The sequence below is a fragment of the Gopherus flavomarginatus genome, chromosome 24 (genome assembly GCF_025201925.1).
Source record: "Gopherus flavomarginatus isolate rGopFla2 chromosome 24, rGopFla2.mat.asm, whole genome shotgun sequence".
Lineage (NCBI taxonomy): Eukaryota > Metazoa > Chordata > Testudines > Testudinidae > Gopherus > Gopherus flavomarginatus.
Genome location: NC_066640.1, coordinates 12573146 through 12598251, shown reverse-complemented (window position 1 = coordinate 12598251; position 25106 = coordinate 12573146). Strand labels below are relative to the sequence as shown.

Below are 25106 nucleotides of genomic sequence, written 5' to 3'. Positions count from 1 at the left end.
GAAGCAGAAATCTCAAGCCTCTGGCTTCTCTCCTTACTCTTCTCTTTTTCTTGTCTCCTATTCCTTCCTTAGTCCAGATGGAGGGAGAGAGCAGGAAAGATGAAGCAATGCCTCTGTGCTTCCAAGATCAGGCAAAGAAAACCTAAGGGAGGCAACATGGCTGCAATTTATATGGGTTTCAGAACTTCTTCCCAGTGGGTGGCACCATAAAACTGTCCTTTTTCAACTTGTCTAGGAGAGGAGCAGAGAATTTGTCTCCCACGAGGTAGGTCTTCAAGGCAGAGTTAACCTGGTTTCTTACTCAGGTGTTGCCCCTAAGCCCTCTCCCATCCACACACAACACCCTCTCACCTGAGTTTGGTGGTGCTCTGAACCCAGGCTAGCTGGCAACTTGGGCGCTGCTTTCACTCAGACTGGTCCTCACTCACTTTTAGTTGGGATGAGGCCAAATCATTCAAGTACCGATAGTCCCCCAAAGCCTTCCCACAATTCCCTCCTTGTGCCCAGGACAAGTGGCCTCTCCTGCCCCCTCCCCCCCAATTCACTGGGAAAATCACAAAGCATCTCATTTTACTGCTGCAGCAGCACAAAGAACTATGGGATATGCCCCCAGAAGTCGGACAGGGCTTTGTAGTAGTCTAGACACCTGAGTTAAGTGCAGTGAAGACATACCCAAGATCAGATTTCTTAATAGAACTGTTCCTCCAATACCGTCATTGGGGCATTTCTCTCTCTTGCTCATAGAATTTGGAGAGTCTCCAGCCCACTATGCTTTGTGAGATGATTCACACATAAGCCTTAGACCAAGGTGTGGCAGATAAATGCTGCCTCAGCTCTTAGCACAGGTTGATTCAGTTTCTGTTGCTGGGCAGAGCTGCACTTCAAACAGATTTAATGGTTTATTAAACAAAACCTGCCCAACCATTTAAAACATTCTCCCACTATGTGGCAACTCCAAACAGCTGAAGTGCAGGAGAACTGGAAAGCAAATCTGGTCTAGAAATTCAATGCATCCAGTAAAGCTTGTATCTCCAAGCTGCACGAAATACAAGATGAAAAGCATAAATAAAGGAGTTAAAATCTCCTCCATTATCTTGCCCTTCATTGCAGTCAGTTACACCAATGCAAAATGAGCGTACAATGCTTCCAAGTCAGACGCCTAGGATTTTACACGCTTTGCTTTGATTTAAATGACCAAATGTAAAATCCTTCCATTCTGATTTGGAAATATTTTCCTGCACAAGGACCAGATTAACAGTGAATTGAGACCCATGACATCTTTACTAAAGTTGTCATTGTAGGAGTTAACATAGGGAAGAGTCTTGTTCACTGCAATAGCCAAGATTTTAAAGACTGAGAGCCACTGCTCTGAAAATATCATGCCCATGTAAAGGATCTCAATTTGGACACCAAAATCACTAGTCACTCTGGAAAATTTAGGTGTCTGGAGTTTTTCTTTATAGATGAGCAGGCGAGCTAACAAATAGGTTTACGTTCCCAGAATACTTGAGTAACTGGGTCATTAGAGATGCATTCAGCATGGTTTTCAGAGTCGCAGCTGTGTTAGTCTGTATCCACAAAAAGAACAGGAGTACTTGTGGCACCTTAGAGACTAAAATATTTATTTGAGCATAAGCTGTCGTGGGCTATAGCCCACTGTAGCCCACAACAGCTTATGCTCAAATTAATTTGTTTGTCTCTAAGGTGTCACAAACACTCCTGTTCTTTCAGCATAGTTTTAAATTCAAACTTTTAAATTAAAAAAAACTAAAAAGCTACTTCTGCCCCATCTCCCCACCATAGGCTGGCAGTGGAAAGTGAGCAGATTGCTGGTCTTAATGCACTTTTTGCTTTAAGCTTTGTGGTTCATCTTCTGCCAGTGCCTGCCATGCTGCTGAGGTGGCATTTGTGACACTAACACAACAGGAGCACAGTGCCACTGCAAGATCTACTTTCACTCCCCATTTAACAGTGATTGGACAATACGGACACAAGCTGTTTAACACTCAGATACCATGCTTTAGCACCGAGAACCAGTGTAAATTAATCCACTATAGAAACTAAATGTACCATCCCCCAAGAACATCCAGAAATTGCACATGAACCTGCTTCACATGGTCACTCCAGTTTTTCCTTTTGCAAAACTGGGAGCTCAGTAAGAGGTGCAGAGGGGGCTACAGCCACCATTCTTCTCTGGAGAGGGCAGAAATCAGGGTTAACCTCCCTATGCATTGTTCATCTATTCAAATAGGATAGTCTGTTTTCACTGTGCATCTATCCTACCATTTAAAATCTCATTTTAGTATTTTTCTGCTTGCCTCACCCATTTAAAAAAAATTCTAGTTCTACCCCAGAGTTAAATGCTCAACTAAGCGCCAGGCCTAGAGTTAGCAGAAGCTAGTGGATTCTTGGTGCAGAGCCTAGGAGTATCAGAGATGGGATCAGAGGGTAGTGCTAGCACCCAAATTACATACAGACACACACACACAGGCCTCAGTTTGATTGACTTGAATTGTCTTCTCCCTATGTAAGTGTCACAGAGTTTGTCATATTTGTACTGAGATTACAAGCATTACTCACAAACAGGTAGCAGTAGAGATGTGAAACGCTGCAAGTCAAATTTTCGAGCATTGATAGAACTACATTAACTTGTGTTCAAAAGCTTGCAACTAATTCATCCAGTCTCTAAAATACTGACCCATAGCCTTCCCCAGATGCACCAGTTGTCTCTGCAGTACAAATTACTGTGCTGTACAATGATAATGCTAAAAGCAGGTTGGAACTAGACATGCAAAGACAAGGGATCCTGCCCCAGCTTGCAATCTACACAATCGGCAGACAAAAGATGGAAGGTTGAAGGACATCAAGAAGCAACAGAGCACAGCTAGTGCTGCGAAGTTAGTTCTCCGTTTTAACACTAAGGTTTACAGGCCAAATGAAGTGTTTTCAGTGCCTCTGCTAAAGTTCTGTAAATTCAGGTTGGAGGGAGCACCTCAGAACAGGAGGCTGCATGGAAGAAAAAAGCAAGATGGGGGGTTTAGTTACTTGCAGAGAGGTAAGTAGAAGCCAAGTTATGCAGGGCTTTGAAAATAAGAAGGAGGAGCTTAAATGTGACACAGAGGTTCAGGGGAAGCCAGTGAATGGGTTTGGGGAAGATCTGGGTATAGTGGGAGAGGCTTCTGTATGTGTAGATTTGTGGTAAATTTTGGATGTGCTGATGAAGTGTCACACAAGCCTACAAGTTCAAACTAGCTTAGTTTGCACTCTGAACCATATATGAACCCAGCTGCTCTGTGAAGGTGACAACACAGTTCATTAGCTCCATAAGACCTGCCCCTGAAGCACTTTCTTGAATAAAGCAGGTAGCTCACATAACAATTTGCAAACAATTGGAGTTTAATCCACTATCACTGCTCAAACCAGCACAAAGCTGATTCCAGAGGAATTATGCAGTGGAGGATTTTTTTCATAGACCAGATCCTTGATATGGGGAGGTAACACTACCTGGACTTGTATGAGGACACATGAGAAATTAAAAGGATATCCCAGAGAACAGTGCAATATATATATTGCCATTGCTTTTATAAATCAAAAGGATCTCGAAATCTCAGAAGAGTTAGTCCCACCCTCTTCTTCGAGATAGATATATTCTTCTGTTAGACGTTTATGTACTTTGATCTCACCTCTTAAATTAAGAGCTTGTATATGTTTACATGTTACATTTAGGATTTAAGATTACTTTGCAGCCTGATAATCTTGAAACTTAACCCACCTTTAATTCTAGACTAAAGCATATCACTGATTTAACATGCTAATACTCCGTAATGCATCAATTCCTGCTTATAGTCATGCACATGTAAGAGACAAGAGAGGGTTTTGGAGACTCAATGGTATATTGAGTCTTTCACCTGTAGATTACCAGTTCAAATCCAGGTCAGGCTGGTACAGATCTAAAGCTACTGAGGTTCTTCAGTAGCCTATGAAATGAATTTAATGGTCTCAGTCCAGATCCTACATCAGCCCAATCATATCACTTGCATTACGGTCTGAAAGGGCATGAAGAGTGCATTATGCTTTCACTTCTAGGCAGTACCTAAAGGTCCTGGTTGAGGCACAGGGCAAAAAGTGTGGGTAAGCGTGCACTGACTCTCTGCCCACAAGGACTTCTTTTCCAGAGCTGTCAATCTGGCAACTTTCATTAGAACCCAAATTCACATGGAAAAATTTGTAAGAAAAAAAAAATGGAGACAGGCTTATGTTTCTAATCCAAATGTACTTCTCTTTATTCAAACCAGGGGTAATCACTGGTTAGTGCAAAATGCACCTAAACCTTTTGCCTGAGGGAAATCTACATCTTAACAAGGCCTCCGTTAACCCCGAATGAAATCCACAGAGGATTTTAAAGAGTTTGAAGCACAGATCTAAATGCTGTACTTCATAAGTGACACTGTGCATCAACAAGTCTGCACCTGCATTGTTACCAGTTCTATACTGTCAGGTAACAAAAGCAAAATACACTCAGTAGATTTCTCTCTTTTAACTCCCAGAGTTTCTGGACCAACTGCCCCACCATTATGTTAGAAGTAAAGGGGTTGAAACTGACCATCACTTCCAACATTGCTAACGGAAACCCTGTTTTAAATTAAAAAATAAGCCAGCATACATAGTAGAAAATTTCTCTTAAAAATTTCACAATCTGTAAATGTATATATTTTTCTTTAAACATAAAAGTTTACAATATACGGTAAAACAAAGGCTCAGGAAAAATAATTTCAAAAAAAGAAACCTGAAGTTTTGAATTAAAGCTGAAGACATTTTTAAAACCCTGTAGTTTGAACCAGTGACATTTTCTTTATTTGTGCTGATGGGTTAGAGAAAGGAATATATTTAAAACCTGCAGTCCAAACACCCACAGCGTTGCCTTCAAAAGCCATTCCCCCTCCCATTCCCCTCCCCCAATGTTGTTAGATTTTTTTTTCCTCCATCAAGTATGTGATTGTCACAAGTTCAGAAGTCTAGGATTCCCGGGTTCAGCTGCTACCAGATATCCCACTGTGGACAGGATTCCCTGATTGCCAGCATGTGCTAGCGTCTGTAGGGGTGAAATCCTTGCACATTATGGTTCTGTCCTCGTCCAAAACCACTTCCTCCTGCAGGTGGGCCACTTGATGGTGGCACCGAGGGGCCTCCATAGGAGGGGGGCTGCTGGCTGGGGTCAGAGAAACCTTGTCCAAAACCGCTCAAGTCTTGTCCATAACCTGGGAAGAAGAGGAAAAGGCTGCAGTAAGCTTCTATTACAGTCCACACGCTCAAAAGTAGAGGCACAGCACCATTTCAAAACTGATGCCACACACACCAATGCACAGCCTTATGAACACACAGTGATGTGCTGATCTAATACCCAGATGATAGTTGCTTTTACATTTGACCAAGTTATTTGGATTTACATGTAGAAAATACAGGAACTGATAAAAGGTGGAGAGGAGAGGGGACTGAATGCCTAATTGGAGATGATGCTTTTCACTCTATATCAAATCTTACCCAGGCTGGTGATGACCAAAATGTCATGCTACTGCTGTTCAGAGGCTTATGTAAAGTGGGTTTGTAGTATCTATTAATCCATAATGGATAAAAGTGTTCTTATTAGCAAAACTAGCATTCTGTCAGTTTTAGCAGAGGTAGAGAAGATTAATGGGGAAACATATGTCTGAAAATTTGATAGTTACTATAGCTGATGTTTGTAATTGAAAGGAGTTAATGAAAGATTGTGATTTTCAGTTTATTTTGTGTACAGCCAATTTTAGTTTCCTGTGTATGGTCAAGTTTTCCTTTGCTGAAAAGACCCCTGTAAGTTAACCGCAGGAAATTGATTTAAAAAGGAGTTTTAAATACTAGGCCCTGAATGGTAGTTTTTTTGTTTTTGTTTTTTAAAGACGATGGTTGCATCAGAAACTGGAATTTTCTGAAATTGTCAATTAAAAACCCCAAGTTGACAGTGTCCCTTTCAAAGGCTGTGGTGACTGGACTCCCATAAACTTCCATCAAATCCACAAACCAGAATCAGGAAGATTGTTATTGCTGCTATGGCCTCCATTATGTGGTTAAAAAGGGAACTTCAGCTAATTGCCATTCAAATCCAACACCCTGCCCTGGTGTTAACTCACTGCACAGAACCAGCTGAAATAAGCAAATGGTGTGGCAAGTTTCTTCTCAAAGGTAGCTTTTGCTGTTCTTTTGAGCTATTTTATCATCTGCTTCCCACACAACTTAAGTAGGCAGACTGTATTTCCAATATAACAAAAACACTGAAGCAACAGATAAATAGTTATACTGGAATAGCCATCCCTTCTGTGTACCCTTACTATTCACACTTACACAACCACTGAGTTAGTCTAAGCTGTTTCTCCAGACTTACTCATTTTAAATCTAAAAGTGAGCCGTCCCTCTGCGAACTTTATGCTCATTTATTCTGTAAGTCAGTATCTTTCTGACAGGGTAACAACTAGCTTCCTTTCCCTGAAGAGATCATAAAGGTAACTACAGAATCAGGAAACTTTTACCTCCTACCACATCTTCCTCCTGCCTTGTCAATGAGATTGTAACCTCCATTCTATGACATAATCTGGAGCTGAGGTAAGAGATTTTGGAGCAACAGGTTTAGAGTAAGCAGGATGACAGAGGAGACAGAGAGACACCCTTTCAATTTGGAGGAAACAACTAAATTCCTGGAAGGCAAATGGATGTGTATTAATAGTAACTTACTAAAAAGTTAACAAATCTAACAGAATATTTCTAGTGATTACAATACAACTGTCAGTCATTACAATGGTATCAACGTGAAATTCCACTATGCAAGACAGCCTCGTTAAGAATTCTGTAATTACTTAGTAGATCTCTGTGACTCAAATTTTTTCTGCACAGGGTTAAAGCATGTTTAACTCTGCTAATCCAAAGCAACAGTCTCTTGGCATCTCCTCAGTATTTCAATTTCAAGTTCTGCCTGTCTCACAGGACTTACTACCACTAATGAACCCAACACTGCATTTATCATGGGCTTCCCCATTTGAAGATTTCTCAAGCTGCTAATTCAGCCATTTTTGACACAAAGATCAGTAGTCAACCTTAAATGGGTTAATGTACTGTCAAGTGGTGGGGTTCGGAGTAAAGGTAATCACATTACTCTCACCAGCATTATGGCTTGCAGTGAAGAGTTAGAAAACCAGAGCTCTGCTGGTTTGTTTGCCACAAAGGAATCCAGCAGTCAAACCAACAGCCAACTTTTTTTTAAAATTTTTTTTGTGCAGGGGGAGGGAAGCGGGTGGACTGTTCTTTCCTCCACTGAACTATCCCACCATTGGTCTGCATTGTCACTTCCAACAGTGACACATAGCTGATTCACAACTCCAGAGTGACCTGGTTTCTAAGTCAGTTGTGTCAATAGCAGCAGGCGATATTGACTCTGTTGCTTAGGGTAACTAAAAGCAATTTGCTTACACAAGAGAATCTAAGTCTTGCCAATGCAAAATCTTGGGAAGTGAACAGCAGCAGAGTCATATTCCAAGGACGCGTTTTTACTTAGGCCAACTAACATATTTAAAGTAGATTATCCTTGAACTGTAAAAAGCAAACATTTCCAAGCCACCATACTTATCTCACCCACCCTCAAAGAGAAGAGACCCTGCAAGAAACAAAAGTTAATTTCCCAAATGCAGATAAAGTAAGAGCATTGGTTGTAAATAGGCTCCACCTACCTAGGATATATCACTGCTCAGCCTGACCATAAGAGTGTAAACAAAGTATTGGCGCGTAGCCTGAAGGGTCTTGAGAATAGGTACCCAGCCCTAGTAAGAAATGAGGAGACCAGGGTGACTAACCCCAAGACAGCCCTGTACAGAGATATAATTTTTTGGGGTGAGGGAGACACACCCTTGTTAGAGTTTAATTTACTAGAGTGTTTACATTTATCTCAGCTGTAAATATAGCAGCATTCATGATGCTGTGAAGCCAGGATGAATCTGTAAATGCCAAAATGATTAAATACTTTGATGCCTCTTAAAGTCTATAAACTCTATGCATTTAAGTGAAAACATGAAAAACTTGTTAACTGCCTTTTGTATACCAATGCTGCTAGCTGAATTGCAAATGACATATGAAGTTCCAAAGATCTTAAAGAGGTTAAAAAGATCTTAAACATAGCTTTATAAACATGAAGAGGTTATTGACTTGGGTGGTAATACACTAAGTTGAACACTTCTGTCACTATGTACATATACTGTGAGAATGCAGTCTTGCACAGAAGTAATTTGCTTTCTGGCATGAATTTTGGGGTGAGAGATTAATCTCACTAATCCATTTAACAACATTATCTAAACCCTCTTCCTCCTCCCAAAAAAATCCATTAACCGCTAAGGACTAACTACAACCAGCATTTCGCTGTAGGAAAAAATGTCTCCAAGATTTATACAAGATGCAGTTGGTACTACATATTCCTTACCCACCCCAGACACCCCAACTCTTCCTCACAGCATTGTTTTGAATGTCAGTCAATTAAACTGAGTGGTGAGTTTTTTTAAATGATAATTGGAGGTTATTACATAAAAGTCTTGCAACAGGAACTTTAGAGCAGAGTTCCCTATATGGGAAGTTTATATATAATCAATTATGCCTTTGCTGTTTGGATCCATTTTAATTATTGGTATTAAAAGACTTGGCTACCAAGTCTGAGACAAGATACGTTTGTATGCATCAGTTTTTATTCTATTCAGTAAATGTTTCCCCTCATACATAACAGAGGCACATTTTCAACAAGACAAGAAAATCTTCCACCTTAAGTCAAATTAGGGGAACTTTCAATCCCAGCTACTGTGTCTATGACACAAGCTTAAGAACATCTCTAACTAAACCCATCATAACTCTAACACCCTCATCTTATGTACGTCAAGAACAACTGAAAAGCTCATCTCCTATCAGAAGTCTTATATTTCAGATTTTTTGGACTACAGAAAATCCATTCAAAGAACTTTATGAAGCAGACATTTCATAATGAACAGTTTCTGCAGGTATTTTATACGGGACTAGTAGGGCATGCATAAACACAGGGGAAACAGTTAAAATGCAGGGACAGCGTGGCCATACTTGATTCCTGGGCTCACCTTGTGTATTATGCTGCCTTCAGAGGCTACCAATGGCCAGCGATCAAGAAGAAGGCACACTCACCCAGTTAATTGGGCAATGCTGCTCATGGAAGGCTTGGGTGCAAGGGTAAAATGAAAGAACTCGTTCCTGATCTCCACAAATAGTCATCTTTCAGCCAGTAGCACGAGACTTTGACTTCCCATATTTTGTCTTACTGTAGCTAACCTACCAAATCATTCTTTATCACCTATCTGTAGCAATGAGCTCCAGAGACTGATAAAGTTTTCCGTAGTAAGTATCCATTTTTGTTTTAAATTAGCTGCATCAATTTTCAACAAGTCTTATGAAGCAGAGACAAAAAGGGCATGCCGGTCAGATTTTGCTATACCCTTTATTATTTTGTCTCAGTCAATTCCCGTTACTCTAGAGTAATTAGATACTACTTTTAAGTATCACTATTCTCCATGCTGAACCCACTCTCTTATGCAAGCCCATCACTCAGCGATTTTCAGTGCCCTTTACACTGTGCTTGGCTTCAATTCTAGGGCATCGTCCTTGAGGTGAGGTGACCAGAATTCCCTGCGGCTGTACTGCGGTAACCAAAGAGATTTCAACAGAAAAGGAAGCAAACTATTGAGCACCTTGCAGTGTGAAATTAGCAGCTGAACAAAAAAGGGTTTAAATTTGAGCATCTGAGGGAATGCAAATGGTGACTTATCCCACCACTGCACAGGTCTTTAGAGAGCTAGTTATTTAGTGATTCAGGAAATGGGGAATACTTCAGGCAGAGTAGGAATGAAACAATTCTGTGATATCGGAGTACTGGATGTTTTGGGGGCCTTGAGAGCTGGTACTCCCACCGTTAGTACAAATGCTCCTGGAAACTGTGACTTTTCACCAAAGCATTATGAATAAAAGGAAAGCAGAACCTTGGGGCTGAGGGGAACGTTGCCACTCTGAGTGTATTTTATATGCAGTTACTTACCAAACTGGCTATAAGGGAATTCTGGCTGAGCAGTTGGGGGTTTGCTCATGTCCTGAGTTGCCTGAGATGGTGGTGGTGGCGGTGGGAAAGCTAGTGGTGTTGCCCCAGGAGTGGCAGGTGGAGGGGGTACTCCAGGAGGGGCAAACTGGTCAGGTGGAGGAGGTGGAGCACCATATCCAAAACCTGATAAATAAGAGGCAGAGCATAAAATCTGTGACATGTTACGAGGCCAAAAGCATTTGGACTTTTCACTTGGCTTCAGAGTAATTTAACATTTTGTTACTAAACCCGTTGTAAGGTGTCTACAGAAAAGAGATTAATTACTACTTGTTGCCTGCAGCTGATATAAAGGGATTGATTTAACCATCTCTTAACAGTCATCCTATCCACCGCTAAAGTCATTTAAGAGATGTGAAATCTTACACCTGTTACACAGACTGCATGTGCTTAAGAGCAACTGAAGCATCTTACCTAGCAAAAAATAGCTGAAGAGGTAGCCACAGCTACCGAAAGGTGTACTGGGGAAGCAGGGAAAGGCATGGTGAGACACCCCTCCAAAAAGCCTTTCATCCATCCAAATAAGGAAGTTGCCAAAAGCCTCAGGCTGAAAAATCCTGAACAGGGTGCTTCCCCAAAGCACAAGAATCAGAACTAACAGGTGCATAATGGCTATGAAAGAAACTCTGGATAATTAAGGGTATCTTTCTGCCAGTTTTAACCCAATTGTGCATAGGAATTTTAAAGGAACGTAAAGGAGTTAGGTACCCAAATCCCATTTAAATTCAATGAGAGCAGAGAGCCTAATTTCTTAGGCTAGAATTTTCAAGAGAGCCTGTCTCTCTAGTCTTCAACATGTAGTATTACTATCTCAAATATCTCTGTTCTAGAAAGAAGAGGTCAAAAATAAAAGTCTTCAGTCAAAACATAGTAATACACCTCTACCCCGATATAACGTGAACTGATATAAAGCAGTAAAACAGTGCTCCGGGGAGGCGGGGCTATGCACTCCGGTGGATCAAAGCAAGTTTGATGTAATGCGGTAAGATTTTTTGCTACAGCATTATATAGAGGTAGAGATGTACCATAACCTCTCAGTTTGTCTAAGCATTATTTATATGATCAAAATTGATGGATTCAAAGAAACATGAACTGAAAATATACTGATTTCTAGTTACAGTACAGAAATTTTTGAGTGGATCCACAAGTGGATCAAGTGTGAAAGATGACAGTGAATTCACAGAAAGGCATGAAACAAAGAAACAGAACTGATTAAAACCCGTTCCTGTGTTCAGTAGCACATCACTGGTTCGAGACTCACAGAGGACACTTACTAAATGGTGGAGGGGTGCCATAGCCCTGTGGGAACCCTTGTGGAGGTGGGAATCCTCCAGGAGGCGTAGAAACTATGTATGAGGTAAAAGGTGGTGGAGGAGGAGGGGCTCCTCTTCCTGGAGGAGGTGGTCCATACCCACCTAGAAAATCCAATACAGAGTTGTGAGAACAAGTGGCGCTTTCATCTAAATCAGCGAAGACAACTTTTTAATACTAAGTAAAAATTACCCCAAACAGAATAAAGAAGTTACCACCGTACTTGGAACCAAATTCTGGGAAACTCTACCCCCTCTATGGATACAAACTTTGGGAAATGCTCAGAGAACCCTTACTGTAAATAGCTCTACAGTTCTCTTCTTTGCACTTAATTTCCTGATGGCCAGTATAAGTTTAACTGCATTATCAGCAAAAGGATGTATTCCAATTCCCAACACTGAATAGTTAAGAATAGAACTGTTCCCCCATGCCCATATTTTTTCCAATACAAACTCAAAAGTTGAGTTTTAAAACTGGCTTAGAAGCACTGTACTTGAGAAATTAACAGCCACCATCAATTCTCATTGAAAAGCAAAGCAATTTACATCTACACTACCAGTTGGCCTTTTCTACAGTTTACAATATACTAAACAATCAAACTTCTGTTACCTACTCACCAATTGCTTGTCCAGCTGGTACCCACATTCCTAAAACAATGAAACAGAATGATAGTTTATCCACTTATATATTTAAGCTGTTCTATTAAAAATGACATATGTGATTCTGAAAAAAAATCGTGTTCTACCTTGATTAAAGAGCTAATGCAAGAAGTGTCCAGGAGTCTCAAAACTCAAATTATACTCAGTGTTCAAATTGAGAGAATATTCTAGTGTTAAAAGTCATTCCATAACATTGTTTAAAAAAGACTAAGGATTGCAAAGGTGAAGCTATAGATACAAGGTGTTTCAAATATAATGCTGATAAGAGTTATCATTCAGCTATTTCAAGTGTTTTGGAACCATGGAATCTCATTTTATATTTGCTGCAGTGTGAAGGTAGAAAGTTTAACTTATTTAACAGTTCTGCATTTAATACCTCCCACAGACTAATACAATGATACCTTTCCCTACAAATAACCAAGATGAAAGTGATCTAGTTTCTCAGTCTGAGTTTGCAGATTAGCAAATCTGTGCAGACTGTCAAAGCCTCAGGTGCAGCTTTCAAGTTAATAAGTATCATGGGAAAACAGTAAGCCATTCTATGGGGGCATAATGGACAAGGTGAAGCCACCCCGTATCCCCATGGTAATAGTTTCTCATATCTGAGAAAGGCAGGTTATATATTCTGTTAGATGTCTCGATATGCCACCTCATTTCTTCATATGGTATGAAAACATTCTTTAGATGAATTCAACACATTTAGTGTGTGCTCAAAATTGAGGTTTTTTTTTTATGGCATTCAAAACTAAAACAAGCATCTGCTCCTTCCAGCCCTAAAGGGCTCAAGCTAAATCTAGAAAATTATATGCATTAAGCGGTCCCCTGCATCACCACTAACAACTAACCCTAGAGCTGCTTGTTACTTTTCCAGGCTACACTAACTAATGAAATACAAAGACACAAGATAGCCTGTTTTCCCTTCATATTTCACTCGTAGTTTCTCTTGAAACTCATTTCAGAGTTCATCTTTGAAAATCTGTATTCCATAAATATTTTTAATCAGGGTCTCATGCCACCCACATTCGCACAGCTGCAGAATCATGGAATTCTCTCTGACTTCTCCCCATTACTGGGTAAAAAGAACATGCTGATTTGGTACTCCTGCTCCCCACACTTAAACAGAATGGATGAAGCACCAATCACAGTAATGATCCCCACTTAAACAGGTTGGGGTATGTTGAGAAAACAGAACTTGTGCTGCCAAGACCCATTGATTTATGTAGCATGTAATAAAAATCATCCTGAAAAAATTAAACTAAGGAAAACCCCAGGCAGAATTGGGGAAAACAGATGCAGAGTACTTTAGTTCTCTCTGTATTACGTCACTGCATAGATGGCTTCACTCCACTTAGAAGTATCTGTATCACTAATGAGATGTTACCTTTTGAAAGAATAATGCAAGTTAAATGTGGTCTGTAACAAAACCATGGCTAGTGACAGACACTGCCAGTTTTAAGGAAGACAGGAATCACACCTTTGACTCTAGCTCTCTGAAACCCCCCAAAAGAAAATGTACCTTGAGGGCTGTATCCTTGTTGCCAGGTAGGAGGGGGCTGACCTGCCCAGCCATTGGCAGCACTTGGCATGATCCGGCTTCCCCACTGGCTGGCACCTGGTGGCCCTGGGGTTTGGCTTTTGCTATCACGAGGTTCTGCACGTTTTACCTCCACCTAAACAAACAGATTAGCCATTTAGGAGATGATGTAGGTTATCTACCCCCCTTCCCTTCACACATACCCTTAATTACACGTAAGACTACACTTAGCACCTTATGACTTATGTCTAAATACTTAATTATAAAACTAGTTAGGCCAGTAATTAAAAAAATGTTTCTCAGGTACAATAGATGCGATAGTAAGACATTACAAGTCCTATATCAACATATATTTAAAGCAAAACATGTCCTACAAACAATTGCTGTTCCATTATATTAAGTAGTCATTTGCTTGCTCACCTTAAAGCAGCAGTACCCTCTTACAATGGCTCTTTGCTAAAAATGTATAGGCATAATCTTTTTAACTTAGTCTTTAGACTATTTCTTAAATGTTCACTGTGACATTTACAAAGAAGAAAACAATTTCAGTCAAGATCTTTCCACAAGCAAAGAGTCCACTCTGAAAAAGGTACTAATGCTTTAACATTTAAGGATGACTGGGGTTCATTTGGAAGTTATAGTTTAAACCCACCCCATCTACCTGCAATTTCAGCTCTGTTCATACCTGAGAAACACACATTCGTTTGTTTGGTTTTTTACTTAGGTTTTATTTAAATGTCTAATGGAAGATAAAGACTTACCTTCCCCAGGCTAACGCTTAAAGAATCTCAAATAACTCAAACAATGTCAGAGGGAATGGATGTGATAAGAGAATCTTACATTACATCTAACAAAAAAGTAAACAAACATGCAAGTAATAAAAATGGACAGTTGAGTCAATAAGAAGCAAATCTTCATACTGTGTTAAGTCAGTGACAAAAACCTTCCTGTTTTAAAAAGTGTTAATAAGCCTCAGTGCTTAACTTATTTCATTTAAAGATAAAATGTCTTAGGGCCCCAAGGCATCAAGTGCATCTGACCTACTTAAAATAAGCTCCACATTCACTATAAACCTCAACAAAAAATCCAGTTTCTGATTTAACAAAACACTCAGCACTCATGTATGCTGAATTAGTCTTTTTTATTTTATGATTAATTTTAATGGATGCCAGAGTACAAAGAAAATAAATCTCAATCGCTAATTGGCCTGAGTAGTATGGAAAATAAAGTATTCAGAATTCTTCCTGCTGTCTTTAAACCATTCACGTTACAGAACAACCAGGAAATTGGCACAGCACAAGGACAAAGGCCTCCCTCCCCTCCTCCTGAAAATGCCCCAAGGACATTATACATGACAGTAACCAAACCTCTGTCAGCTGAAGGCCCTGCTAGAGAGGAACCAAGGGAATTTCTCAAAGAATTCAAATTAATGAGTCTTAACTCATTTTCCTGAAGGGAATTTGGTTACTGCTTACAAAAGCAAAGTCCTGCTTGTAATTTAAAATTTCTACTTTCAGTAATGTATGGATACAGATTCACTTCAGCAATACATTTTTAATTTATATAGATTATATATAAAAAGAGTATTTCAAAATCTTCAAGCGTCTATTAATAATCAATGAAGGGGTGGACTATCTAATGTTACATTTATCTAAATGGCAGAATTTCATTAACCTGTAAACTGGCATTTGGAAGTGTAAGACTCCTAAACTAGGGATTGGAACAACCTAATACAAACAAATTTTAGGATCAAGGTGAGAATTCTAGACCTGCCCAAGGCGAAAGTTATAAACACTCAAAAGAGGAAAATTACCTAGGTTTCTTTCATGTAACCAGGGAAAAATACTGCATATATTTGTGCATGTTTTAGAGCAGGTCATGCAATAAATAGTTAAGGTAATCCCAGAAAATTATTTCAACTCTGATGCTCAGCCTGTTCAGGAACCCCTGTATAGCAAATAGAGACCTAAAGAGGCACTATTAGTGAGTAGCAATTGATTGAAATACCTCAAGAACTGATCACATAAAAGATTATGACACTTTAGAGACTTACAGGGGGCTCTCCACAGATTTATAGAACCATAAAAAAGTAGCTGTGGCATCTCTTGGTTCTGTTCATAAATGGCATACTGCCTTGCCCTAATTTAAGTAGTTCTTCCAAAGTTTAAGGTAATATCAGTGAAAAAGCAATGGCTGTATAAAGGATAACAAGTAAATAAATGCTCCAATCCTGCAAACACACACATAACTTTACTCATGTAAGTAGCTGCATTGATTCATATGAGATTACTCAACTACTCACAGTAAGAAAGTTACGCACGTTCCTCCTTCCAAGGTTTGGGTCAAAAGTGTGCTCATTAGATAATTCATTTGTATTAGTTGGTAAACCATTCTTTTTCTCAATGTGACTGTAGTTTCAGTGTATCGAAATAGAGTAGTAACCCTTTAAATACTTAATTTTTAACAGTGACTTTTTAAAGAGCTTTGTACAGGGCACTGTAATCTAACAATGCAAACTTTGCACTAACGCAACAAGAACACATTACCTGTCAGTGGAAGAAATGCCTGAGAGATACTAGGCTGTAGAAATCTTTTGAATTCAACATGGAAAAATGTTTGAATTAAAGGAATATGACAAAGTCCTTTGGTTTTGATGCAAGTTTCTTTGGGGAACTTTTCACTGTAGATTTTCAACAGCCTTCTAACATCTATGTTTTCAAATTCACAGTAAGCTGTGTAAAGCTGTACTATTTTCGATTTTACCAGAATTTCCCTTTTAGAAGCTGTGATATTCACAATATAATTAAGATTTAGGAATTTCTCTCAGGAACTACTTATTCATTCTACTTTTAATTTTTCCATAGGTGAATCTTAATGTTCACAGTTGATTAATACAATCAAAAGGAGTAGAAAGGCGGAATCCCTCATCTATCAAACCGCCTTGTGCTGACAACACAGTATGAAGATGAAACAACCAGAGGTCACTTAACTGTATTGTGGTTAAATACTATATAGAATATGTGGGTTCGTATCAAAGTTTCACAGTAAGTGACCCAATTTTTAAAAAACCAATCCTTCATGATGTTTTATGGTCTTTTTTTGGGTTAAAGTTTAAGACTATAAAGGCAGATCCCCTCAAAGTGCCTCAAAATTTGAATATGAAATGCACATCTGAAGGAGTGGTATGTTAAACCGAGCCTTAGCCAGCTCAGAGATTTCACTGGGATCTCAATTTACAAACATATGAGAATTAAAACTAACTTCTATCTCTGCTGCTGAAAAGGAAAATAGTGAGCACTCATGTAGCAGTGCATAAACCATGACTATTCATATAGTCAATTTATTCAGATACAAATTCTGCTCAAATGGAGCAGTTTGCTATTTGTATAATGGTCAAGGACTCATCTGAACTGTTTAAATAACTTGCATAAATACTCAGGCCTTCAAGGTCTGTTTCCTTCCCATGGGATAGGCAGCAAGTTAAGGAGAGGTTCCCCTCATATCCATTATCTTATGCAAACTCAAGGGACTTTCCCCATCATCATGGACAAAGCCCTGAATTTGGATTTTTTTTTTTTTTAACTTTTTAGGATCTCCCCTGTTTAAACCACAAATTACTATTTCACCAGTGAAATTGCCAATTGCCCAAGACTTGGTTTTGTCTTAAGGTAAAATAAAACTACAACTACACACTTTTTTGCCCATGATGTCGTGAAAATGCATGTTGACAGCCTGGTCCACTGATTGTTCGTCCTCGAAAGTAATAAATCCAAAACCTAGCCAACGACGAAGAGTGAATCAAGGTAGCAGGGTGTTGTGACACAAAACAGGATGATGAACAGTATTAGGGGCGGACCAAGGGTTCAAGCAGGGGCTTCAGATAACCAAGGCTTGTGTTATGAAGTTCTCAAAAAATCAGTCCTCTTGAGAAAACTGTAGTGTGTACTTTATATATAAATTATCAGGCAAATAATGCCTCAGCTTAGTTTCATACATGCAACATTACAAACTGAAAATTAAAATCAATGTTTAGTTTCTAATATCTAATCCATCCACTAAAAGGAGTGGAGAGATAAACACTACCACAACCCTAAATGTTACTGTACCACAACTTCTAAATACAATGTTTGTGGAACAGCAGGTTAAAATAAGGCAGCTTTGCTCTCATCCTTGAACCAAAATGTACCTAGGATTAGGAACCCAGGTAAAACTTACCCTTAATACAGTTACTAACACTGCAAAATAACCCCCCTCTCTCCCCCCAAAAAATATTGTATGTGTGTGGGGTATTTACTTTCTTAGAAAACAGTACAAATTTAAAGGATTTTTTTTTTTTGAAATGTAGCTGATAAAGCATGAGAATTTTTACCACTCCATGGATGAATGATAAGCTTCAGAAACTAACAGCCTAGGTCAGAGATTCTCAAACTTCTTACATCTTAACACAGAGAGCACTTAATGGACATTACCCCTTCCAATCATAGCTCTCCTGTGCCAAATATAGCAGTTACCTACATAGCAAACGAGAAGTATTTAGCTGTTTAAAGACATCAGTGTTGCCTTTAAAAAAAAAAAAAAAACAAAACCACCCATGTCTCTTGCTTGTCAATTCATCTCTGCCCAATCTGTTCTGTTGCTATCCTTTCCCCTTGCTGCCTGATTCCCTTCTTCTTCAATCTCAGTACATGTTCTCCAGAAGCCTTCTGCCTTGCACATCTCTACCTCTGGTGTTCCTAAGGGTAACTCATTTCCTCCTCTCATCTATAGCAGCAATCCCACTGGATCCTCCTAGCATCCAGCTGCTTTTACAGGCAGCTGGGTTCCAACGCCCATAGAAGCAGCCAGAAAGGAGAAGGTACCAGCACAGTGTGATCTGAGAACGCTCTGCAGTCACAGTTTGAGAACCACTGCGCTTAGGCTGTAGCTGCTGACACTGCCTAGAGTGGCAAAGTAGTGGTTAATTTCACAGAACATTAAGGCTGAGTCATGCCGTCAACCACTCACTGCTGGTGGAATAACCAAATCCCAGGAACGTAAGAACACATGCAGTATATAACAGTTTTGCCATTCTTTAAATTAGCTATGGGGTACAGCAGTAAAATTAGAAAGAAAAAAAACCAAGGTGCAGCATCAAAAGCATATGGAATATGGGTGCATTTCTGCTTTTCTGAAACCCAAGATTTCCCCCTTGGTTTGCATTTTGCTTTGCAGCTAGTGCTGACAGCAGCCATATATTGCTCTAAAGCGTTAAACAGAAATACAGTATCTATAACAGTTAGTGTCTCTCTAAGCTTATCCAACTGGGTTGGGTAAGCCCAAAGAGGCCTATTGTAGAGAAGGTTTATATATAAAATACACAAAGATACAGGCCAAAATAGATTCCAGCAGGTCAAATTCTGCTGTCAGCAACAAGAGCAAAAGACATCACTAAAATAAAATTAAAATAAAAGGAAAATAACTTTTAGCATTTCCCACACACAAGAGACTGGCAGTATAAACGAAGTTTTGTTGGTCTATGATGAAAGCAGCCTCAAAACTGAAAGCAGCATTTCATCAATATTTGTATGAAGTTAACGGGAATTCTCAGCAGCACTGGAGTAGAAAGAGGAAACATTCAAAGTCTACATTGAGTATTAGATCAGTTTAATATTACAGCCTTCCATCTCAAAAGATGAGGGAAAAACAGGTGATACCCATCCAACTACTGAGATGGTCCGTTAAAATTTGTTCACAGATAATTGGGCGAAGACAGCATTCAGATGCCATGTCTCAGGGAAACAGACAATTTTTTAAAGACCCAAACACCATACCATAAAAAGAGTATTTAAGAAACGACAATGATTACAGATGACAGAACTCCAGAGCAGATGGGAATGGCCACATTTTAAAAGGATGGGGTAAAAAACGATAAATACAGTTATTGGAAGACTTGCTCTAACTTTTTTGAAGGCAGAAGTTTACTGATGAACTAGACAGATTTTGTGTTTAAGATGAAATCTAGGGGGACTCAAGAACAGAAGACAATGAAGCTGCACTGCAGCTAAAGGGAAGAAACTGAACACACACAGTAAGAACCTCTGACCTACTGAAAAGTAGTTGGTTTAGTTAATGAAACAGCATGAAAGCAAAGATCATGACAAACAACGCAGATTATTTCTTTTAGGAAGCAATAATGTTGGCTATGCTTTTACTTTACTTGGAATTTAGAAAAGTTCTTGATAAAGTATTGCACAAAAGACCACAAAAATGTGAGTAGGTATGGGATGTGGAAAGGACAGAACTGTGTGTAAAGTGAAGGACTGGACTTAAGTATTGAAGACCCAGGGCGAGCGTCTCAGAAGTCAGCACAGCAACCATGATTTATATCACCTGAGGATCTGGCCCTTGGTTTTCTTGTAGTAAGCAGTCTGAGATGGAGGAAGTAGCAGTAGACTGCCATAGAGGACAGTAACAGGGCCAATTTTGATTTCTTTCTCTCTCAGTGACTTGATAAAATGACATGCACTAAGGGATTTGTAGAAAGTGAGAGCACTAAAGTCAAAGGAGGAAGGCAAATTTCAGAATGTGGATAGAAAAGAATATGGGCAGATAAGTGAGCTTCTGCAATTTAATGCATAGAAATTTAAGATAAGTCAAAAGAACAAGGAGAGTCTAAGCTCAATAGCATTTTATATAACAAAATACCAAGCAGGATAAAAATATTCTTAGATGTACAAACAGCAGCATTGAATACAAACTATGAGGAGATTTTTCTAGCATTTTCTGAGAGATTAAGGAGGCCATGTTTGGAAACTATATGCAGTTACCACATTATGAAGAGGATACAGAAATGGAGAACAAAAACAAGCTATGATAGTGACAGGACTGAGGGATTTCAGTCATTTTAAAAAATTAGACAAATCAAAGAGTTGTGGGGTACAACTACTCCCTCAAATGGATGGACTCATAGGCTTTCATTCCAGAGTATGATGTCTTAAAGTTCTGCTTTACCCTGTAACACTGAGTGGATTGGGAGCCTTCTATTAATTTTTTAGTGCAGCTTTAGCAGTGGAGCCATTAATCCAAACCAGCTGTGATTTTTAGTCCTTTTTACTCAGAGATTGCAAGATTAGGATAAATATTTCAAAGATACAGGTGATGCAATAATTTCTAAAATATAGTTCCAAAACTCCAGGCAAGTTTTAATCAGGTGTTTATTTTGGTCTCTACTGTCTCCTCTATTTAAAATAAGCTGCTCTATAGCATTTACCGAATGGATGAATGTGTGTTTTTATTTAAGGAGAACAGATCAGTTGCAAAAGGATTAAGAATATTATCAAGACAAAAACAAAACAAATATATTGAAACTTCGTTTACACTCCAATAAAGACAAAGCCCGCCCTTCCTCTGACTGTGGAACTGGCCTGTACCTCTGTGATAAATTATCACCTAGAGAGAAGAAATCTAAAGAGATATCGTTAATCACAGTTAAACAATTCACAAAGAGAAAAAGGAAAAGAAAAAAAAACAACTTACTTAACATTACTGTACTTTACTATGAAACACTTAAATATGCCACTAAGGATGTATGTCTAAATTAAAAATAAAACTAAGACTTGACTTAGCTTAATAAATATGAAGTGAATATATTTCTTAATAATGGAGTCAGAGGAGAAATGAAAGTTCAGATGGCAAACTATTCTCTAGCATGTCTCACATGCTACAAGGTGATCAGTGCAACTAAACTTCATGTACTTTTACAATATTGCCTCTGTAATAGTCAACAAATAGATGATTGATGCAATGAAAGGCAGATGACATGAAAATTACTTCATATTTTGACCAAAGGTTACAGACTTGCTCATATGGTCTATTAATTGCTGTCCTTTTTAAGGAATAAAAATAATAATTCTAGTATGAATGGGGATGTATAGTTCCTGCAAACATATAAACAATTTCTCAAGGCAATTTTATGTAATTTAAGAAAATTGTTTTTCCTTGAATTTCAAGTAAAGACATTTAACCAAAACAAAAAGCACAAATGGATGGATCTGATTCCAGTCTCATGTTTAGAGATAATTTGAACCGCAAAGAAAAAAGCTGAATACAACGCAACTATAGACTTTAACATACCTTCATGTTAAACAGGGGGAAAATCAGAGGCAAATTAGTTAATTGAACTTTTTCAATATTTTAAACCACATGTTCGGTTCAGATGTTTAATTCTGTTCAGAGTCAAGTAAAAAGAACCACCAAAAAAATGAACATGTAACATCTGACTTTAAAAACAGACACACCAAATGAAGCTGTCTATGAAAAGCCTAAGTTTGTGACATTTGTCCACTGAAATCTTTTCCTGAGGCAAAGTAAAACAAAACAAAACAAAACCACTACTTTTTTGATGGTGTGAAATAGTTTGCCATCTGACTACAGGAGAGGATGAAGAAATTTCAAGGACAAACTAGATCAGCCTTTACCTCGGGGCCTCTGTTTCTCTGCATCATAGATCATTACAACTTCAGTGACCTGGAAGAGAGAAGGGAAATTCTACTAATTATGTTACCAGGGGAGTGATACAAGCAGAGCAGAACAGGCTGGTTTCCAGCACTCAGTCCACAAAGCACAATTAAATGCCTGATGTAGCCATCAATACTTGTCTATCACAGCACAATGCAAATAAACTCCAGTAAAGAGCAACACTTCCCATTTATGAAAATTCTAATTGAGTTAATTTGTTCCTAGCAGCTAAAGTATAATCACATTTTTGCTTATTTAGGACCGCAACAAACTTTACCACCAAAAACACTGATAAAGTAGAGTTACGGTTGTCAAACTGCATATCCCACCAACCAGACCATAAAAATAAGGAAACAATTAAATCATTCAACACCTCTTTTCAGTATGTACTACTACTCAGTCTCAACTACCTTTCTTCCACAATATGCACATTTCCACCCTCATCCTGAACAAGGTAGCCTTAATTCCAACTATTTTACTGACTAATATAGGATTCGTGTAGCTTTCCTGAATTGTATTGTATGTAGTTCCACACATGCTTATGCCTCTCTGTGGGGCATGGTGTCCCTGAGATAAGGCATTTCTGTGATGTTTAGGCAAAGTTATGCCAGTGATTGTTGTTTTAAATGTGGAAGTGATTAAAAGACCAAATTACAAAACTGGTGTTAAATCTGAGATATTATCACATATGCATAGAGAGAGAAGCTTAAAGTTTTTGAGAACTGTGATCATTTAAGCTGTAGGAAAACAGGATAAAAACTACCAAAAAATGTTTCCTTGGCAAACACTGATAACTATTACACAGAAAAGCCAATTGGCCCCTCAAGAGTTATTATGAAAAATTTATATTGAGACTAAATTCCATAAAATATTAAAGAATGAAAGCTTCTTGGAGCTGAAATTGATGTCTCCATTTTATTTTGAAATACTCTGAAGTATAGACTCTCTAAAGTACTGTACAACTAGTACAGAACACATGCATGTACTAAACCGAGTTCACTCGTACTACTTTAGGGCTGATTATTTTCAATTTTAAATAACCCCTCTCCAGATTTTTCAGAATAAAAATTCACTGTACAATTAAAGGTGATATGCACAGACTAATCCCAGGGGTGCCATTTATTTTAATACCAATTTTAAGGCAGGTCACATGGCCATTTTCAAGTTAAATATAAAAATCAACCATAAAGCTTCCAGTTTCATAACAATCTTGTGGCTATTTCTATATCACTACATCCCTGCTTTAAAAAACTACTTTCAATTTAGCTTAGAACATTTGTATCTCAAGCAGCTGAAATAATCTATTAGTCCAATACCCATTTGTCTTGCTCTCCAACTTCTGTGAAAGATTCCACTCATGTTTTGGAGATACACTCACTTGTAGGTATAACTCTGCTGATTCACGTTTGTCATCATGTAGAGCTGGTAGGCCATTTGGCAGCATGACAGCAAGTCATAGCATTATATTGACACATCTGTTCTGCTGGTCTGTTCGATACTGCTTTGCTTGGTTTGAGCACTACTTGCCATACTGGTCAATAACAACCCCCATAGGTCTCTTAGAATCAGAGCCTGCCTTTTTATGTTGTCTTAGCTTCTAGTTTTTCAGGCTGCTATACCTGTAATTGTGTGCTCTTGAATGTGTTTTTTCCCAGAATGCAGGATCTCATATTTCTACAGGTACTTAAATGACTACACACACAAATCTTGTCTTAAGAATGCTACCGTGGCTCCCCAAATTCTATTTTAACTATGAAGTGCTTCTACTTACTTTTCTGGCACTTACACTCAATGGTTGTGGCCTCCTATATCTGATGGAACTTAACCCTGTATCTCTCAAGCCATCCAGGTCAGAATTGGAAAGCCATAAGTCTGCGAGAAGAGCCTTTAGAAATTATGCTCCACAACTATGGATTCCACTCCCCATCTTTATTTGTAAACTCAGTCTGTTGCAGCTTTTCAAACTACAGGAATATCTATTAGCCGCTGGTGTTTATAATTTTTTTAAAAAAAGATTGTTTTAACCAACTTTCATTGAAAAACATCATGATACCACTTGAGAAAGATGGCTACAAAGATGCTTTGGGCTGCTGATGGAATTTAGAAAGATAGGTGATGATGGTGACAAAAGCATTTTGGAGCTAGGGCGACCAACCAATAGCCACTGTGAATCTCTTTGCTTTTGACATTATGACCAATACAATTGACATGAACAGTCATATAAAATTTATACTACTCCACAATATTTTAAATTGAACTTAATATACAAACTAATCTTTGAACCTTGTAACAATTTAACTATTCCAGAAAAAGTCAGACAATAAAATAAAAATAAATGTGAGTTTAAAGAAGTCATATCTGGACATCTTCATTCTATATCGACTTAAAACTTAAGCTGGCAAAATTTCAAGAAAAGGATGAGTACAAAACTGCATGAATAGTAGTCTGACCCTAGAAATGAGATTCTGAAGACCGAAAGGACTCTGTTAATTTTAAAACGGCATCGTGAAACCAAAACAATGTTAAGTGGATCACCAAAAAGTCTTTCACCAATTTGCTTACTTGGTAGAGGACAGAGACCTGTGGTGATGCAAATTCACTGAAGCACCTGCTGTTCCAAAAGCAAATGGAAAGTTTTCGTAATCAAACTAAGGTACATTAAAACAGCAACTGAAAGGAGGCTGATAAGTCACATTTATAGTCAAGTCATAATTAAACTCAAGGGTTTTTCCTCCCCCCCTTTGAAGAGGGGAGAGAAAATAGTATCAGGAATAGCTAAACCAAAAGGAAGCAGGGAAAGGCGCATAGCAAGTTGTGCACATGAGGGCGAGAGATCTGATGAAAAATGGCAAATGTGCTGCAAAAGTAAACATTTACTATACTTTACCACAAAACACTTCAATATGTCTCTGAGTAAGTTTGCCTAAAT

General features: G+C 38.6%; 1 protein-coding gene across 7 annotated transcripts in view; it reads right to left on the bottom strand.

Moving 5' to 3' along the window:
• Nucleotides 1–4253: 4253 nt before the first annotated feature.
• Nucleotides 4254–25106, bottom strand: part of DAZAP1 (DAZ associated protein 1) — a 34964-nt gene continuing 14111 nt past the window's right edge. For 3 of the 7 annotated variants that reach the window (XM_050933916.1, XM_050933918.1, XM_050933915.1), the window contains 7 exons: nt 22138–22186; nt 17375–17457; nt 13664–13817; nt 12106–12135; nt 11452–11592; nt 10121–10303; nt 4254–5258 (listed from right to left, as the gene is read on the bottom strand). In XM_050933916.1, the coding sequence (XP_050789873.1) occupies nt 5086–5258; nt 10121–10303; nt 11452–11592; nt 12106–12135; nt 13664–13817; nt 17375–17457; nt 22138–22186 (813 nt within the window). In that variant the 3' untranslated portion in view covers nt 4254–5085. Of the gene's footprint in view, nt 5259–7751; nt 7842–10120; nt 10304–11451; nt 11593–12105; nt 12136–13663; nt 13818–17374; nt 17458–22137; nt 22187–25106 lie in introns of all 7 variants that reach the window. The other 4 variants (XM_050933921.1, XM_050933920.1, XM_050933917.1 and 1 more) reach the window with 3 other exon arrangements.